This window comes from Paroedura picta, chromosome 4 (assembly GCF_049243985.1).
Source record: "Paroedura picta isolate Pp20150507F chromosome 4, Ppicta_v3.0, whole genome shotgun sequence".
NCBI classification, from domain to species: Eukaryota; Metazoa; Chordata; class Lepidosauria; order Squamata; family Gekkonidae; genus Paroedura; species Paroedura picta.
This window is the reverse complement of record NC_135372.1, coordinates 2,821,321-2,840,825: the sequence shown is the minus strand read 5'-3', so window position 1 is coordinate 2,840,825 and position 19,505 is coordinate 2,821,321. Positions and strand designations below refer to the sequence as shown.

Genomic DNA, 19,505 nt, shown 5'->3' with positions numbered 1-19,505 from the left:
GCTGGGCTGCTAGATTTGATATAAAATTAGCTTAAAAACCTTGCCACATACTATACGAAGATCAACAAATAGATTTGACGGTATCATTCTTTGTTTAAGGACTGGGCCATCCGGTGACATGCCCTTCATGCCCTTATGCAAAATTTTGCAATGTTGCAAAAACCAGAGAGATGCCTTTCTGCAACATGCAGCTCATGAACTCAACCCGTTGGTTCGGTATCACAGCTTGTGACAACTCGTGGCTCACAAACTGGGCCTGCCACAAACCAAACCACATTTTCATTTCAGTCATGGTGATGGGAGAATGCCTAAAATACAGACCAGCAGCATCAGTTCTGCAGGGCCTGGAAGATCGATTTGAGCTCTTGTGCCAAGCTTTTGGCTGGGGCCAGGGACCTTGAAGCACCAACTGGGAACTCCCCTGGATAACCCCACCCCTGGAGAATGCCTTCTTACATCGGAAAGAATTTGCACTGAGATGTTTGTGGTCTCAATTGTATGATATGTTTTTACTAACGTTTTTCTTAATGTTTATATTTTATTGTTGATAAACAGACTTCTGCTGTTTACCCCACCAAGCTGCTATTGAGAGCGGTATATAAATAAAATAAATAAATAAATAAATAAATATACATGCTTTGCAAACCTGAAGGCACGTCTGAGCTCAGCAAGGACTTCTTTACTCACACACACAAAATCTGGAAACCCCCAAGGCAAAACCCTGACTGGGACCATCAACCAAATACTCATTTCAGGTTTGTGCTTTGCGACTAGCTCCCGTTGCGTCCTTTGGGTGAAAAGCAGCCCCAGCAAAGGCTCCTTCCTTTCTCCTCCTGCTGCCTCCTTTCGAGAGTTTCCTTACCGCTCCTTGGTACAGCTCAACTTCCCGGTCGGTGAAATAGGGCATCTGCTTAAAGGGGTTGACGGAGATCAGGACTGGTCCAATATAGGTCTGAGCATCACTTGTTAAGGCTGATAGTTGTGACATCTTTACAGCAGCGGATGCAGAGGCACACAGCTCTGGTAGGGGCCTCCCATCTAGACTGGTTCTGTTCAGAGGTTTCCTTCTGATTTGGCTTCCAAATTCAAGAAGAAGGAGTAGAGCTGGGTTTTGTTTTGGTTTTTTTGTACCCCACTGTTTAGTACCCAAAGGTGTCTCAAAGTGGCTTACGATCGCCTTCCCTTCCTCTCCCAACAACAGAGGCCGAGAGAGCTTCTGACAGGACTGCTCTGTGACAATTGTACTATCAGGACTGTGACTAGCTCAAGCCCCCCCCCTCCAGCTGGCTGCATGAGGAGGAGAGGGGAATCAAATACAGCTTGCCAGATTCGAAGCCACTGCTCTTAACCACTACCCCATGTTGGCTCTTCTTCTCTGTCTCTGTCTCTGTCTCTGTCTCTGTCTCTGTCTCTGTCTCTGTCTCTGTCTCTGTCTCTGTCTCTGTCTCACTCTGTCTATCTCTCTCAGTTTCCAGGCTGCTGCTTGTGGCCAGCCACCTGTTGGTGACTTATAACATAAAATAATACAGTGATAAAATACACAAAATCCCCACCCACCAGCCCATATTAGTCACTCCCAACCCAACCCACCTCTCTGACTACCACATATCCAGGTGGGCATGTCACAGGAGGAAGTGCATTGAAAGTATATTATCCAAGGCAGTGGTGGGCAAACTGTGGCCCTCCAGATGTCCATGGACTACTGGAAGGCCACAGTTTGCTCACCCCTGATCTAAGATGTGTGGAATGGTCTCGATCCAGTCTCCTCTGAATGGGAATACCTCTTCAGGGTGCCCAGGGGTGGTGGTGGTGGCAGCTTTCATGTCATTTTCAATTTGATCCTTTTTTAAAGTGGAGGTGCCCAGGACTGAAACTAGGGCTGATTCTGCACTTACTCCCGCTGTCAATCCTGCTAAATTCATTTTGATTTGAACCCTGGTCTTTTTCTTTCCTCCTCCCTGAATTGAAAAAGAAAACCTTCTGCACTTGATTGGGGAAGCTCAGAGAGGGGAGGGGAGCGGTGGTCATGAAGCTGAACTATCTTTCCTGAACTGGCAAAGGGGCAGGTCGGGTGAAGTCCAGCCGGCATTAGTGCTTTATTCCTTCTCTTTTGACTCCCAAGCCAGCAGCAGCCTCTCAAAAAATGAGGCAAATCTCTGCTGGGCTTCTGGAGCACAGTCACTTTAAAACAGGGAGGGAAGCCTTGCAACCAGGAACCAGGAAGGCTTTGAACTGACTCCCTGCCCAATCAGGGAAGTTAATTTGCAAAAAGCAAAAATCTACACACTTACTAATGGCATTTTTTCAAATATCGCGGCTTATATCCACTCCTGGATATCACAGGGGTGTCATGAACCATGGGCTGGTCCACTCGACCAGAAGAGACCCCCTCGTACAAAGCTGCTCCAGACACATGTGGTGCTAAGAAGTCAGTCTTTATTGAAGGATTCCATAAGGTGAAACAGGACAAGCATGGCAAGCGCAGGTTGCATTGACAGAGACAAGGAGAGGTAGCCCCCTTGGGGTTATATATAAGGGGCAGTTTAGGCAGGAAGATGGGTTCACATAGGAAAGTCTTTTGATCTAAAGGGCACGAATCCTAGAAGACATTTAGTCTGCTCTGCCTGTTGTTTTCGGCAGTAAATTTCCAGCACCTACTAGGCAGACCAAGGACACAGGTAGATAAAAGCGAGTTCTCACAGTGTGGGAGAGAGGGCCTCTCTGGTCCATAAAACTTTGCGACAGGAGGCAAGGGGGGAAAGTTCAGAAGGAATGTCAGGAACTTTGCAGCGGGGGGGGGGACTATTATCAGTTATCAGAAAACAGGAGGGCAGATATGACAGGGGAAAAGGTAGGTTCACCATGTTACAGAGGGGAAATTTCATAGAATCATCATAGAATAATGGAGTTGGAAGGGACATCATGGGTCATCTAGTCCAACCCCCTGCACTATGCGGGACACTCACATCCCTATCGCTCATCCACTGTCACCTGCCACCCCCTTGAACCTTCACAGAATCAGCCTCTCCGTCAGATGGCTCTCCAGCCTCTGTTTAAAAATCTCCAAAGGTGGAGAACCCACCACCTCCCGAGGAAGCCTGTTCCACTGAAAAATCACTCTAACTTTAAAGCGCCCAAAATCAAAGTGGAAATCAAATTCCGTGTAGACGGGAGGGGTTTAATTGGGCTGGGAGTGGATAAAAAGCCCCGTGCAGACCCCTCCTAGAACCTTCTACATGCAAACCAGACGCACCCACCACTGCGTCACAGCCCTCTCAATGTCTGTGATAAACGTTTGCTGCCACTTGTTTGCAAATAAGCATTGGTCGGTAAAGAATATGGCATCTCTGCTGGCAGAGATGAAATATGCAAAAGAGCTGGACTGCTTAAATGAATAAACTCTGGGCCCAGCATGAGCATTCAGGCTGCGAAATAAGAGAAAGGTAGTTTTTGATAGGCAACAAAGACAGAATGAAGACAACATAGCAGTTCGACGCACCATTGACAGAGGGTTTCCAGCTTCCAGGTGGTGCCTGGAGTTCTCCTGAAATTAGAACTAATCTCCAGGCAACAGGAAACAGTTCCCCTGGAGAAAATTTGCATGAAACCCTTTCCCAAGCACCTCCCCGAAAACCTCCAGGTATTTCCCTACGCAGATTGGGGAACCTGGTTGTAGTCTGCACAGGGCTTTTTACCCACTTCCTGCTCGAATAAATCCTTCCCGTCTACACTGAATTTGATTTCCATTTTGATTTGGGGTACTTTAAATTTTCCCTCTGCAACAAGCATGATTGATACAGAGTGACCCTACCTTCCTTCATGATATCCAGAAGTGGATATAACCCTTTAATATTTGAAAAATTGCCACCAGGAAGTGTGCAGATTTCAGCTTTTTGCAAATTAACTTCATTCTCCATGCCTTGTAGCAAAGCAGTCTTCCTTGATTGGCCAGGGCGTCAGTTCAAGGACTTCCTGATTCCCAGTTGAAAGGCTTGTCTTAAAGTGACTGCACTCCAGAAGCCCTAACTTCTCTTAGCAGAGATTTGCCTCTTGGATTTATTCCCCTCCTCTGCTGTCTCCAATCCTCCCCAATCCTCATTCAAGAGAAGAAAGAGACTCCTGCTGCGCATGGCTCCCCTCCCTGCTCTGAGCTTCCCCAATCAAGTGCAGAACTCTTTTTGTTTCAATTGGGGGTGGGGGTGGGGGTGGGTGGATAGAGGAAGACCCGAGTTCAAATAGATCTGAATTCAGCAGGATCCACAATGGAAAAAACAAAGTAAGTGCAGAACCAGCCCTGGAATGGCATCAAACACATTTTACAGGAAGAAACGGCATGGAGAATTTCACACCAGGCAGAAGCAAAAATGAAAGGTCAATTCTTCAACTTGCAAATGGTGGATATGAAATATTTGGTGGACATTCTGGGGTTTCTTGGCAGCCCTGGATGGGTTTCCCAAATGAGTGGGTGTTAGTTTTTAATATATTTTTAAAATTTGCTAAACATTTATTGGGTGATGTGATCATATATGGTCAGATCCACTTGCCCCTCCCCCACATGCCACATGCCTGGAGAGGGTGGGAAAGGGAAGGCCCCCAGCTGACCATGTCCACAGCTCTGCTTCCCAACCATATTTGGCACGTTTTCACTGGTTCTGGGGTATCTCGAAGACTGAAGGGGTTTCTCAACGGTAAAAAAATCGAGAAAGGCTTCTCTAGGGCGTGGGTTGTCACGTGGGGCGTTCACATCTGCAGGCCGTTTTCATGCTCAGGAAACTGGTGGACAGAGACCAACATTGGTCACCAAAACCGTCCTAGGAGGGTGGCATGAGGTCTCAGTACTCAGCTGGGCCACCCATATTTGGAAAGGATGAGGTCAGGGGACGACTGGAGACGAACATCGCCACAAACCACAAGCGCACAGAACGGAAGCCAAATGAGCTGGGAGCATGAAGCAAGCCTGAGGCTATTCCTGTCCAGCCGTCCACTTGTGACGGCTGTAGCCATAAAGTGAAAAAAAGAGAACTTGAAGCTCACAAACAAAGCTGAGGTGGCATTTCAACGTCAGACAGAAACAATGAACGTCCTCCCTAGTCACAAGGAGAGCATTAGGAAAGGCCTTCTGTCTAGGGATGCAAGCGCCCAGCTGGGCCCAGGTATCAGAAAGCAGGTGGAAACACCCCCCCCCCCGCACTGGGACCAAGAACGTCCCAATGGGTTGACATAGCCAGGAAAGGACTTTGACACCCTGGGATCCTCAGGGTGGGACATTCTGGGTTTGGGGCAAAACTCTATGGGTTGAGACCAATTTTTTTTTTTTGTAACATTTCCCCAAAAGCCAGAGCATCACACTCGATGTCTCCAGCATGCCGATGTAACTTTTGGGTAACGTCACCATGTCACTTGGTCTTCTGGGTGTGGGGGGAGAGCTCCGGAATGCCCCCTCATTCCTGCCCTGCTTCTGACTCAGAGCAACTTTCTCACCCAGCATCCTGTTTCCACCTGTGGGCAGGACGATATTTTTGGGAATTTCATTAGTAGCACATGGAGGCTAAATCCTGTCCCCCTGGTTTGACCCTAGCATCCGCTATTCAGAGGTAGACTGCTGCTGAACAGAGAGGTTCCATTAAGTTTTCTTGGCTGACAAATAAGCTGCTGTCACCTCACTGTGTGGCAATGAATTCCATTTTAGTTGCCGATTGCATGAAGAAATTACTTCCTTAAACTGCTATCAATGTAATTGAGTAAAGCTTCCCCCCCCCCATTTATTAGGCGGCTAATACATATTTTAAATGAATAAAAAATATACAACTCTGCCTGAGGGTCTGGGGTCTCTCTTCACCTTGAAAATGCTTTTTCTGAGCCTCAGCCCCTCCCGTCTTGCTGTATGGGAAGAATATTCTGGCCTACCTTACAGGGTTGTTTTCAAAGATGGCCAACCAATTCTAGTTTGGGATGAAGAGTTCTGATGTTCAAGAAGCATTAGGATTTCCATGAAAAAATTTTTTGTTAAGGATACAAAGATGTAGTCATCCATGAAACGCTTCTTCAAGTTTTCAACAATGGCATCTTCGTTGATTTTGGAGAGAAGGACCATGTCGTCGACCCCACTCTGTTTGACGTTGTGGCTCTGCCAATGGAATCGCTCCTTGCTGCCCTGGGAGGACAGGAGAGAGAGAAAGAGAAAATGGTTCTGTAAGAAATGGAGAGCTTGAATATTGAATCAGTATATGTACTGTGTTGGGATTTTTGTCCTAATTGGTCCCGAGTCTCTCTAGAAAATTAGAACTGCAGAGTAACTGAGCATTGTGACAGTATGCAGTTATTTTTTACCGTAACATTTCCCCTTTGAGGATGAGACACAGATCCAGACTTGTAGTGCTTTGAGGTTTAAAAGAGAGTAATCTTTACTAGGAAAGATTATTTACAAATATATATCATGTTCATCTGTTTCAGTCACCTTACTGAAAGCTGTATACTGTCGCCTTGCCTATTTAACTTGTATGCAGAGCATACCATGAGAAAGGCAAGGGTTAGATGAGGCACAAATTGGGATTAAGATTGCAGGGAGAAATATCAAAAACCTCAGATACGCAGATGATACTACTCTAATGGCAGAAAGCAAAGAGGAACTAAAGAGGCTCTTGATGCGGGTGAAAGAGAAGAGTGCAAAAGTTGGCTTGAAACTCAACATCAAGAAAACAAAGATAATGGCATCCAGCCCTCTCAATTCCTGGCAAATAGATGGGGAAGAAATGGAGGTAGTGACAGATTTTATTTTACTGGGCTCCAAGATCACTGCAGATGGAGACTGCAGCAAAGAAATTAAAAGATGCTTGCTCCTGGGGAGGAAAGCTATGGCCAATCTAGACAGCATCCTAAAAAGCAGACATCACCCTGCCAACAAAAGTGCATCTGGTCAAGACTATGGTCTTCCCAGTTGCAATGTATGGCTGTGAATGTTGGACCATAAGGAAGGCCGAGCGTCAAAGAATTGAGGCTTTTGAACTCTGGTGCTGGAGAAGACTCTTGTGAGTCCCTTGGACTGCAAGGCGAACAAACCGGTCAGTCCTAGAGGAGATCAGCCCTGACTGCTCCTTAGAAGGCCAGATCCTGAAGATGAAACTCAAATACTTTGGCCACCTCATGAGAAGGAAGGACTCCCTGGAGAAGAGCCTAATGCTGGGAGCAATCGAGGGCAAAAGAAGAAGGGGACGACAGATAATGAGGTGGCTGGATGGTGTTACTGAAGCAGTCGGTGCCAACTTAGAATCATAGAATCATAGAATCATAGAATCATAGAGTTGGAAGGGGCCATACAGGCCATCTAGTCCAACCCCCTGCTCAATGCAGGATTAGCCCTAAGCATCCTTGGTCCCTTGGCCCCAGATCATCTTCATCGCTCTCCTCTGTACCCTTTAAATTTTATCTACGTCCTTCTTGAAGTGAGTACTGCATACAGTACTCCAGGTGTGGTCTGACCAGTGCCGTATACAATGGGACTATGACATCTTGTGATTTTGATGTGATGCCCCTGTTGATACAGCCCAAAATGGCATTTGCCTTTTTTACCGCTGCATCACACTGCCTGCTCATGTTTAGTTTACAATCCACAAGTAACCCAAGGTCTCATTCACACACAGTGTTACCTAGAAGCGTATCCCCCATCCGGTAGGCATTCTTTTCATTTTTCTGACCCAGATGCAGAACTTTACACTTATCTTTATTAAATTGCATCTTGTTCTCATTTGCCCATTTTTCCATTGTGTTCAGATCTCGTTGAACTCTGTCTCTATCTTCCGGAGTATTTGCCAGTCCTCCCAATTTGGTGTCATCTGCAAACTTGATGAGTAGTCCCTCCACCCCCTCATCTAGATCATTAATAAATATGTTAAAAAGTACCGGGCCGAGCACCGAGCCCTGAGGTACCCCGCTACTCACCTCCCTCCAGTCTGATGAAACACCACTGACAACATCTCTTTGTGTGTGGTTCTCTAACCAATTCCCTATCCACCTAACTATCTGAAAACTCTCGGGTGCATTTCATCCGGACCAGGGGATTTGAACTCATCCAGTGTAGCTAAATGCCTCTCGACAACCTCTCTATCCATGTTAACCTGCCACCCAGACACTATCCTTTGGCAACGGCCATCTCTAGATGTGCCTAAACACTTTGACCTGTGGGAAAAAAACAGATGTAAAATAGGCACTAAGCCTTTCTGCTTTCTCAGCATCCTCCGTTAGAGTTTGTCCATCCACACCCAACAGTGGGCCTATTGCCTCCTTTACTTTACGTTTGCTCCTCACATAACTGAAAAATCTTTTCTTGTTACAATGGGCTTCCCTGGCCAATCTTAGCTCACTCTCAGCTTTGGCCTTTCTGATGATTGATCTACAGTGCCTAGTAACCTGTAGGTACTCTTCTTTAGAGCTCTGTCCTTCCCTCCATTTCCTGAACATTTTCCTTTTCTTTCTTAGTTCCTCTTGAAGTTCTCTGTTCATCGAAATAGGCTTCTTAGAGCTCCTGCAATGTTTTCGTCTTTGTGGGATAGTCATTGATTGAGCATGCAATAGCTCTTGTTTGAGTAGCGCCCAGCCTTCACATGCTCCCTTCCCTTCCAGCATTCTCGTCCATGGTATGACACTCATCATGTCTCTGAGTTTATTAAAGTTTGCCCTACGAAAATCCAACATCTGCGTCTGGCTACAAGCTTCCTTGGCTCCCCATCTCAAAAGGAATTCTATGAGGACATGGTCACTTCCCCCTAGGGTCCTCACCTCCTTCACCTCATCCACCAACTCTTGCCTGTTGGTCAGTATTAAGTCCAGTATGGCTGAACTTAAATGGACTCCGGGGAATGGTAGAGGACAGAAAGGCCTGGAGGATCATTGTCCATGGGTCGGACACGACTTCGCACCTAACAACAACAACAACAACGCCAGTAGGTTGCATCTTCCCCTCTCTTCGTGTAATGCCATGGACTTTTATTTCAGCATGCCAATCTTTATGATTCTCAAGTTTTTTTTTTAATTCATAGTTCTCCATTTAAACGCCTATGCATCTAATCATAGATGCATAGATGCATAGAGCTTTTTGAATGTCATCTCTTATGGAACCATGAGTCTTGATATTTTAAAAAATTAATCTTTTTCCTTATTTTGGGGGGGGGGACTTTAGAGGCATGTTACAACTTTTTTGGGGGAAATTATTTCTGGCATCGCCTGCATGCTTGTCTGCCTATTCGTTGCTCCAGGATGTTAGACCTTTGAATCAGTGAGAGGGGGGGTGGGGCGCAGGTTTGAGCCTCCATAGCTTCCCTCTGTAGCAAATAGTAAATAGGTTGGGGGGTCCACTTTATGCAATTCCCCAACTAGCACTTTAAAATGGAGGATGGAGCCAGCTGGTTACTGCCTAGATCAGGGGTAGTCAAACTGCGGCCCTCCCAATGTCCATGGACTACAATTCCCATGAGCCCCCGCCAGCATTAGCTGGCAGGGGCTCATGGGAATTGTAGTCCATGAACATCGGGAGGGCCGCAATTTGACTACCCCTGGCCTAGATGCTGGATGTTGGTGACGTCATATGGAGGAGCTGGAATATAATGACTTGTTGTTGTTGTTGTTGTTATGTGCGAAGTCGTGTCCGACCCATCGCGACCCCATGGACAATGATCCTCCATGCCTTCCTGTCCTCTACCATTCCCCGGAGTCCATTTAAGTTTGCACCGACTGCTTCAGTGACTCCATCCATCCACCTCATTCTCTGTCGTCCCCTTCTTCTTTTGCCCTCAGTCGCTCCCAGCATTAGGCTCTTCTCCAGGGAGTCCTTCCTTCTCATGAGGTGGCCAAAGTATTTGAGTTTCATCTTCAGGATCTGGCCTTCTAAAGAGCAGTCAGGGCTGATCTCCTCTAGGACTGACCGGTTTGTTCGCCTTGCAGTCCAAGGGACTCGCAAGAGTCTTCTCCAGCACCAGAGTTCAAAAGCCTCAATTCTTTGACGCTCGGCCTTCCTTATGGTCCAACATTCACAGCCATACATTGCAACTGGGAATACCATAGCCTTGACTAAACACACTTTTGTTGGCAGGGTGATGTCTCTGCTTTTTAGGATGCTGTCTAGATTGGCCATAGCTTTCCTCCCCAGGAGCAAGCGTCTTTTAATTTCTTTGCTGCAGTCCCCATCTGCAGTGATCTTGGAGCCCAGGAAAATAAAATCTGTCACTATCTCCATTTCTTCCCCATCTATTTGCCAGGAATTGAGAGGGCTGGATGCCATGATCTTTGTTTTCTTGATGTTGAGTTTCAAGCCAACCTTTGCACTCTCCTCCTTCACCCGCATCAACAGGCTCTTTAGTTCCTCTTCACTTTCTGCCATTAGAGTGGTATCATCTGCATATCTGAGGTTGTTGATATTTCTCCCTGCAATCTTGATCCCAATTTGTGACTCCTCTAATCCCGCATTTCTCATGATGTGCTCTGCATACAAGTTAAATAGGCAAGGCGACAGTATACAGCCTTGCCGAACTCCTTTCTCAATTTTGAACCAGTCAGTGATTCCATGTTCAGTTCTCACTGTTGCTTCTTGACCTGCATATAAATTTCTCAAGAGACAAATAAGATGCTCTGGTATTCCCATCTCTTTAAGAACTTGCCACAATTTGTTGTGCTCCACACAATCAAAGGCTTTTGCATAGTCAATGAAGCAGAAGTAGACGTTCTTCTGGTACTCCCTAGCTTTCTCCATGATCCAGCGTATGTTGGCAATTTGATCTCTAGTTCCTCTGCCTCTTCGAAATCCTGCCTGTACTTCTGGAAGTTCTCGGTCCACATATTGCTGGAGCCTAGCTTGTAGGGTTTTGAGCATAACTTTGCTAGCATGAGAGATTAGTGCAATGGTGCGGTAGTTTGAACATTCTTTGGCATTGCCCTTCTTTGGGATTGGAATGTAAACTGACCTTTTCCAATCATGTGGCCATTGTTGAGTTTTCCAAATTTGCCTGCATATTGAGTGTAGCACTTTTACTGCATCGTCCTTTAAGATTTTGAATAGTTCAACTGGAATGCTGTCACCACCACTAGCTTTATTATAATGACTACATAAGGTAAGCATTTAACTTCATTTAACTACATTTAACGGGTGTGGAAAGGCCCAGAGTGAAGAATCTCCTGTGTTTTTTCTAACAACACGGTCATCAGTAGATGAGCAATTGGGATGTGTGTGTCCTGCATACTGCAGGGGGTTGGACTAGATGATCCATGAGGTCCCTTTCAACTCTGTTATTCTATGATTCTATGATTCTATCAAGAAACTGATCCATCAGTAGATTAATGCTAAACCTCTTTTTAAAAAATCGGCACTGCAATATAACCTGTTTTTTCCCTTTGGTGTGCAGAATACAGATTCTGCAATTCCTAGGAGAAATTTTTGGTGAAAAGGGGAAGGTGCAGAGTGAATGCAAATAAATCATTGTTCTATTTAAAGCAACGCCGACTCCAATTCAGTAAAAATCAAGGGCCATTTCGCACAGAGCTCAAAGTTGCTATTTGGTTGCCGTTTGTGAAAGCGCTACTTCAAGTAGCGAAATGTAACTAGCCGTGCCCGTAACGCACAGCTGCGGTTTTTGCGGAATTTGGCACTTTCACTTCTCGCCACTTTCGTAACCCACAGGCTTCCGGTTCTCCGTCTTATCGCTACAAAGGAGGTCCCTTTTTAGCGCTTCTGGCCTCCCGTGCCCGTCAATCAAACTGCAGGCACACCTTTGACCTCGACCCTGAAGCCGAACTTGTCGGGGTTCCCTTTTTTTTTTAAAAAACCCAGGAAACCCCGTAGCAACGCGTTATCGTCCGATCATTGGCGCCCTTGGAACGTGTTTTCTATTGTTTTCTAGGAACCAGATGCATTGACATGTTTGATTGGTTAATCCCCGCCCACAGTACACGCCCACAGGTTACCTGCTTATATGCACCTGGGCAGACACGCGGTCGGCCTCACTCTTTTGTTTGCGTAGCCTACTGCCCGCAGCACAGGTGAACGTTGCAATGGAGAGGCTTATTTTTCAATTGCTGGCTTACATGCTCGCGGTGGTCCAGCGCATGAATATCGCCTTGTCGCGTCGGACGTCTGCTATCGCGGAGTACCGAGAACGGGTGGCCGGAACGCTGACCAGCAGCAGAAGACGTTCTGTAAGGGTAACCATGGCGGCCAAGAAACGCTGGCAAGCTCTGGCAGAGGTCCGGTTCCCCAGACAGTTCTGGGTGGACGAACGATCCTCTGACTGGTGGGAGAATTTTGTGTGGACTCGCTGGGATGATGACCACTGGATTGCCAACTTCAGGATGTCGAGGGGGACATTTTTTGAACTCGTGGAGGCTCTACGTGGACGCATGGAGAGGCAAGTCACTGGCATGCGGCGCCCCGTTCCAGTTGAAAAAAGGGTGGCTGCCGCATTGTGGTACTTGGCCACCCCTCAGTACTTCCGGACAGTAGCCCAGCAATTCGGACTCGGAGTCACTACGGTTGGCGATATCCTTAAGGAGTTCTGCCTCGCCATGGAGGCGGAATTGTTCAGCAAAGTCGTGTGCCTCGGAGACCGGCTTGGAGCGGTGAGTGTCATTCTATCCCCTTTGCCCTTTAAATTTTTTTTCTTGTTTGACAGGTCAGCAACGAAGACGCGATACACCCCACGCTGACATGCCATGGCTTATATTCTTTTCTTTCCCTTATTCCAGAGTATGGACGGGTTTGCCAGGCTTGGATTCCCGCATTGTTTTGCGGCCGTCGATGGAAGCCACATCCCTATCCGTGCCCCCGGGGGAAGCATAAAAGAGTACGGGAACAGGAAGGACTTTTGCTCTGTTCTCCTGCAAGGAACAGTGGACTTCTCCGGCCGGTTTATCGATGCCGAGGTGGGGTGGAGTGGCAGGAGGCATGATGCCCTTGTTTTCAGGGAATCCAACCTCAGGAAAGCCATGGACGAAGGGGTCTTTGTTCCAGGAAACCCCACCGCCACCATTGAGGGCGTGCGTGTGCCGGCGTTGGTCCTCGGGGACGGAGCCTACCCATTACGACGCTGGCTCATGACTCCCTACAAGCGGCCAAGGACGGACGTGCAGAGCCACTACAACCTCAGTCACTCCCGGGCAAGGAATGTAGTGGAGCGTGCCTTTGGACGTTTGAAGTCACGGTTCCGTTGTTTAATGTCACGACTCCATGTACATATTGACAATGTGACTCCGCTGATAATCGCATGTGTGATTTTGCACAACATATGCGAGGACAAGGGACATAACATCCCCTTCCCTGAGGACGAACCTGAACCTGTAGTCCTTCAGGATACACAGGACATCCCTGAAGCAAGGAGAAAAAGGATATATGCTGAGGGGTGCAAGGTTCGGGACGCCATAGCCACCCACATCTACAGAAACAGGAGGCGTGTTTAATTGTTTTTCCTACTCTGTTGTTGAATAAAGTTTTGTGTTCTTTGTTTAACCTTGTCTTGTGCGGTTTGTGTACTTTGCCAGCAAAAAAACGGGGATTCTCTGGTCCAAAAGCACTTTGACAGCCCTAAATGCTAACTCCCCACTGAAATTGACAAACACAATACGGAAGCGCTGAATGGGGAAAGTTCGGGGAGGCGGGTAGCCAGGAAGTATTGGCGACCCCTGTCAAACCGGAGGATCAATCCACTCATGTTCCAAGGAATAATTTTATTGGTGGGCAGCTTTGATACATTTAAAAAACGGGGTGGTCGATCGGAGCAACGCACGTTCGTTCCCTAACCGTCATTCCGAAGATGCCGAAGCCACGGAAGGGCTCCTTCTGGCAGCGCGCCGAGGCTGAGGCACTTCTGGAGCTTGTGCTACAATCAAAAAGTGTTGGCCGCCTAATGGCCAGCACCCATTGCCACACCAAGGGTGCCTACCTGGTGTTGGCTTCAAAGCTGAGGGAGAGGGGCTATGTCCGGACCTGGGAGCAGGTCCGGACAAAATTCAAGCGCCTTAAGCTGGACTTCCTAAACAGTCTGGAACAGTGGGGGGGGATCCCGCAGCCAAGTGGGAGGACGGTCTTCCACGACCAGATGGTGAAAATATGGGAGAAGGCTGGGAAGCCCCCCCTGGACATGAGGAGGCATATGGGTGAGTGCTGCCCTCGTTGTGTTTTGCCCTTAAACATGCATGGAATGACTAGCTGCCTCTTTCCCCTACTGTCCCCAATGAAATTCGAGAAAGTATTTAGATGCTGTCAACCCCCTCAGACTTAGCCAGCCAGTACTGTAGAACCACTTTGGTTATGCGCTTAGACTCTAACTGTGGTGTGTCCACCAGCTGTGTTTCATCTCTGTTTTGTGTGCTTTTAATTATGATTTGTCTTTTTCTTTGCCCAGCCACACAATCACCATCCAAGCTGGCAACAGCACCTGAGCGTGAGGAGGGGGAGGAAGAGGGACCTTCCACCTCGGGACAGGCTGCAGGTGAGAGTTTTATGTCTGTGAGGGAGACCCATGTGTGTGTACCCACACGGAGCCATATGGGAGCCTGATGTGATGCTTCCTTTTGGAGTGTGATCAAATTCTTTGTTTGATTTCTATAGCTGAAACTGTGGAGGCAAGGCTGCGTGCCATGGAGGCCAGAGTTACTTCCCTGGAGGCTCAAGTGGCGGAGCTGAAAGGGGAGATTGAGCAGCACAGGCAACAGAGGGAGGCGGAAGAGCGTAGGTTATGTTCCCCACTGCCCAACTCTTCTCACACTGTGGCTAAGGCCACTTAAAAGTGTATGCATGTAAACTAAAGAAATTTGAAAATATGTGTGGTACTAATGTGTACTTTTTCTCCCTCCCCACAGTTAAGAAGAAGGAGGACGAAGAGCTCTTCCGGCGCAAAGTTAGGGGGACCGTGGGACGGCTGTGCAGGAGAGTTAGGGCGATGGAAGGGGCTGGGGAGGGGAGCGGTGGGACCTGAGTTTTGTTTCCTGTTTGTGTTTTGGGGTAGGGGTTGGGGGGGGGGGCTCCAAGTTTCATTCCCTAATGTTTTTCCCCTGTTAAATGTATACTTTTGTTAAAAAAAATTGGTTTTCCAGGGGGGTGGGGGGTGGTGGTGCTGGTGGGGCTCCAAGTTTCATTCCCTAATGTTTTTCCCCTGTTAAAATGTTTTTTAAAATAAAATGTTATTGCAAATTTTATAACAAGACTCCAGTGTGACTTCTTAAACTCGCACATATTTAACCCCACACCACACTCCTAAAACTCCTTGAACTAACACCCCTCCAACCTCCAACCCACACAGCAGTACCACAATATACACAATCACTAGAGAGGCCGCTTTCAGCCTTGCAGATTCTACAGTAGGGTACACAGAGACAGAGTCAAAAATATAAACTTTATTCAACAAACAACAAAACACAGATAACATGAAATAGAAAAAGTGGGCCAAACTAGGAGGGGGAGTACTTGTCTGCTGGTTTTATTTTTCTCTTTCCGAGAATAGTCCTCCTTCTTGTTTGGGTGGAGGCATTCTGAGAGGGAGTCGGTGGGGTGGGTGCTGGAAGTGGTGGTGTTGGTGTGGGTGGTGGTGGGGGGGCGATTTGTGGAGGGTAGGCCCTTTCCATGACCGCTACAGCCCTCTCCATGAGTCTCCTTATCAGACGCACCTCCTCCACGCCTTCGCGTAGGATTTGGTTTGTCTCTCTAAGGACTGCCCTCAATTTTCTCCCCTCCTGGGCAATGAGTGTGAGCATGGCTTGGTCAGCGGCCGCGGCACGCCGTGACTCCTCATAGCAGTGCTCAAGGAGCCTCTCTCCCACGCTTGTCAAGACGGAGACGCGCCTCAGCCTGCCGCGTTCCCTCGTAAGCCTCTCCTCTGCTGGGAGCGCACCTCTAGGTGGTGGGCTGCCTGGAGCCAGGGGTGGTTCCTCCTCCTCATCTGAAAGAACCTCTGTTGGCAAAAAATGAGAAACAAAACTGTTAGTAACATCAAAAAAGTCAAAACACACCATGGTGGACATGGTGTTCTTTTTTGTCCCCGTGTTTTCCTGCCAAGAATTTAAACAATCCCCGGCGAGCACATGGCTATTGTTTGTTTGCCCATGGTGTGCTTTAACTTTTGCCTACTTTCACAGCAGGACTCTCAACAATTAAAAGGGAGCACATGGTTAGTGCCTAGCGACATTGTCCTGCAGCTATGGCTCGAAAGGAACAGGTCATGCACGCTCACCATCTTGAATCTGTATCCGCCTGCGCCGGGCAGGAGGTCCAAGCACCCTAGGCTGTTCCTCCTCCTGTGTTCCGGGTATGAAATCTGCAAAAAAAGGAAAAAAAACAGATCTAGGACCAAAGGGTGGCAAAGCCAGCTTCAAAGCCTACACCAGCAACGCAGAGGGACTCTCTTCTTTCTCTTAGCAGTGCTGCTGCCCTGCACAAACAGAAAAGCACAAAGCAGTTAAAACAGCCCCCCCCCCCTATTTTTACTAATACTTACCAATGTTAGTTGATGCCCCCGAATCACTATCCACGTCAGGTGCTGCTGGAGACTCTAGGGGCCCCGTCCCTGGCAACTGTGTCTCTGTGGACAAGAGCAGAAAATAGTGAAAAACGAGCAAGCATACACCATGAACCACAAAGCAAGCTCCCAAAGTTGTGAGCCAAAGTACTGCAGAAGGCCTATGGGCGAGGCATGCTGCAAATATTTTGGGGCTGTTGGTTAAACATGACCGTTTCAAATACTAACCACATCAAGCACTCCACAGCCAACCATCTTAATAAATCTTTTAAAAATTAAATTATAAAATTATAAAATTAAAACCGTTTCAAATAGTAACCACAGCAAGCACTCCACAGCCTACCTTCTTTTAAAATCTTTTAAAAATTAAATTATAAAATTATAAAATTAAAACCGTTTCAAATAGTAACCACAGCAAGCACTCCACAGCCTACCTTCTTTTAAAATCTTTTAAAAATTAAATTATAAAATTATAAAATTAAAACCGTTTCAAATAGTAACCACAGCAAGCACTCCACAGCCTACCGTCTTATGCGTTGCAACGAACACACGAGAAAACGATGCCCAAACGTCAGAACACACATTTGCTCAAAAGGAAATATAAAATAAAAAGAAAATCACTTACCGGAGGCAAGGGGCGTTTGCTCAGGAGCCTCCTCTGGCTCCCCAGGAGCGATGGCGATCAGGTCCAGCGTTACCGATTCCGCGGCTCGTTGCTGGACGGGGGGTGGAGGGCGAAAGCTGGAGGAGGTTCCCTCGCCGGGATCCTCCTCAGCGGGTGGTTCCTCGACCGGGGCAGCCGGCTTCCGAACCACCTTAAGGCTCCGGCCGACGCGCTTCGGCCTGCCGGATCCTTCCCCGTCCCCGTACAGCTGGCGCTGCTCCTCGAAGTAGGGGCAGGTTACCTTTTCGTTGCCGGAACCCTTATTATGGTTCACGGCACGCATGTACTCTGCCCTCATTGTCTTGGTCTTCGACCGGCATTCAAGGCCGGTCCTGTTGTGGCCCAGGGCGCGCATCTTAATAGCCACTTGTTCAAAAACCTCCCTATTCCTGTGGGAGGACTGGAACGCGTCCTGGATTTTCTCCTCCGAGAAAATCCCGATCAGGTCCCTGATCTCCGCGTCCCTCCAAGTTGGGCCACGGCCGGTTGCAGGGACGGACGAGGCTTGAGAAGACGATTCCATGTTGCTTTTGCTAGTAGCTGAGCAAAATGGTGGTGGGAGGTGCAGGGTGCAACGGATCATATACCTTCCCGCACACAAAGACAAAGGGACTAGCCGGCTCCTGATTGGTGGAGGGCAGCAGGGGACACGCACATTGGCCACATCAGGTCACATGTCACGTTCAAAACTCCTCGCGCGGGAACAGGATCTGCTCCTAATGGCCAGATTGGCGCCCTTGTTGTTTGACTTAACGCATGCGCGTATTCGTTTACACGCGAGAAGAGCAGTTTGAACATGCAGCGGGAGCCATTTTAGGAAAATGTCCGCCATTACACAAACGCATGCCGGTGTTCAACCGAGAGCAAGTGCGGCAGTACTCGGCAGTTCCCCAATAATATTCACCAGCCACAGCATAAATCAACCAAACATGACATGTAACTGGCGTACGTTCGTTGGCACGCTCAGAGGAATGTTTTTTAAAATGAACGGGGGACGGCGACTCCGCTTGCCGGAGGTCTAGCCGCCAATGGAAGGGGTTGTCCGCACCCAAGCACAAGCACGCACTGGGAACCACACAAAGACCCACTACACATAAGCCGCCCCTCATGATATCACCTCGAATCATGTCTATTGAACCCCTGTAAGCTAAGCAGGAGACTGCGAGCGGCGACCGTTCGTTGGCACGCTCAGAGGAAAATTTTTTAAAATGAACGGGGGACGGCAACTCCGCTTGCCGGAGGTCTAGCCGCCAATGGAAGGGGTTGTCCGCACCCAAGCACAAGCACGCACTGGGAACCACACAAAGACCCACTACACATAAGCCGCCCCTCATGAAATCACCACGAATCATGTCTATTGAACCCCTCTAAGCTAAGCAGGAGACTGCGAGCGGCGAATGTTCGTTGGCACGCTCAGAGGAAAATTTTTTAAAATGCTCCCTGTACGTTGACTCCGCTAGGACTGGCCGATGGTAGACGGGGTTTTAAGCTTTGGGCAAATTTTGGGAACGTGACGGTGTGTGCCACTGTGCTTGTGAAAAACTCTTGTGGTGTCCGGGCAGAATTTCCGAAAGTGATCGTGCTTGAAAGCCAGTCGCTGTCCCGTTGCCTCGTAGATCCCCGCTCGCTCGGAGAAAAAAAAAATGGCGAACAGTTCGCCGGAAGTTTGGAGGACAGGCTCGGGAGGAGGGACTTTGAAGAACCCGCAACAATGGTAACGCACAGGTCTTTAGCGCTACTGTTGCAGATTGGTTGCAGGAGTGTATCGCTATCCGGAGGGTGAATCCAGTTTTCTGGATTCCCCTAGAAGCGCTACAACGAAGCGCTTTTTGCGGGTCGGTTTCAGGATTGTTGCAGATTGTTTACGACGTCGTGCGTTATGGCAAATTAGTAGCGTTTTCAATCAGCAACCATTGTGCTATTTTTAAGCCGTGGGAAATGGCCCCAAGAGTCAGCTCCGCGTGTAGAAAAGGCCAGTGGCTGCTCAGGCCTTCCCTTCTCTTTGACCCAGAAATTGCAACTGGTACAGAATTTGGCCGGCGGTGTCCTCACAGGAACATCTGGGAGGACCCATATCCAGCCGGCACTGAAATAGCTGCACTGGTTACCAGTTGTGTCCCGGGTCAAGTTTAAGGTTCTGGTATCGACCTTCATGGCCATCCACGGTTCGGGCCCTACATACCTGAGGACCACCTACTGCTTTATCCCACCACCCACAGGCCTCTTCGCTGGGCAGGGGGAAATTTGTTGCTGGTTCCTCGACCAGGGCCAGGGCTTTTTCGTTCCTGGCCCCAACATGGTGGAAGGAGCTCCTGGAAGAGCTGAGGGCCCTGACGGAGCTGACACAGTTC

The 19,505-nt window shown here is 48.2% G+C and overlaps 1 protein-coding gene and 1 long non-coding RNA gene across 6 annotated transcripts in view; one reads left to right on the top strand and one right to left on the bottom strand.

Annotated features, from left to right (window-relative positions):
- Nucleotides 1–19,505, bottom strand: part of MYO1F (myosin IF) — a 98,071-nt gene that overhangs the window by 56,557 nt on the left and 22,009 nt on the right. The window contains exons 2-6 of one of the 5 annotated variants that reach the window (XM_077331533.1): nt 16,470–16,553; nt 16,206–16,289; nt 15,867–15,926; nt 6,017–6,154; nt 863–952 (exon numbers count right to left, since the gene is read on the bottom strand). In XM_077331533.1, the coding sequence (XP_077187648.1) occupies nt 863–952; nt 6,017–6,154; nt 15,867–15,926; nt 16,206–16,208 (291 nt within the window). In that variant the 5' untranslated portion in view covers nt 16,209–16,289; nt 16,470–16,553. Of the gene's footprint in view, nt 1–862; nt 953–6,016; nt 6,155–15,866; nt 15,927–16,205; nt 16,554–19,505 lie in introns of those variants that run through there. The other 4 variants (XM_077331534.1, XM_077331536.1, XM_077331535.1 and 1 more) reach the window with 4 other exon arrangements.
- LOC143834781 (uncharacterized) lies at nt 14,379–14,925 on the top strand. The gene is made up of 3 exons (XR_013229888.1): nt 14,379–14,468; nt 14,588–14,707; nt 14,839–14,925. It is a non-coding gene; the product is annotated as an uncharacterized LOC143834781 (long non-coding RNA).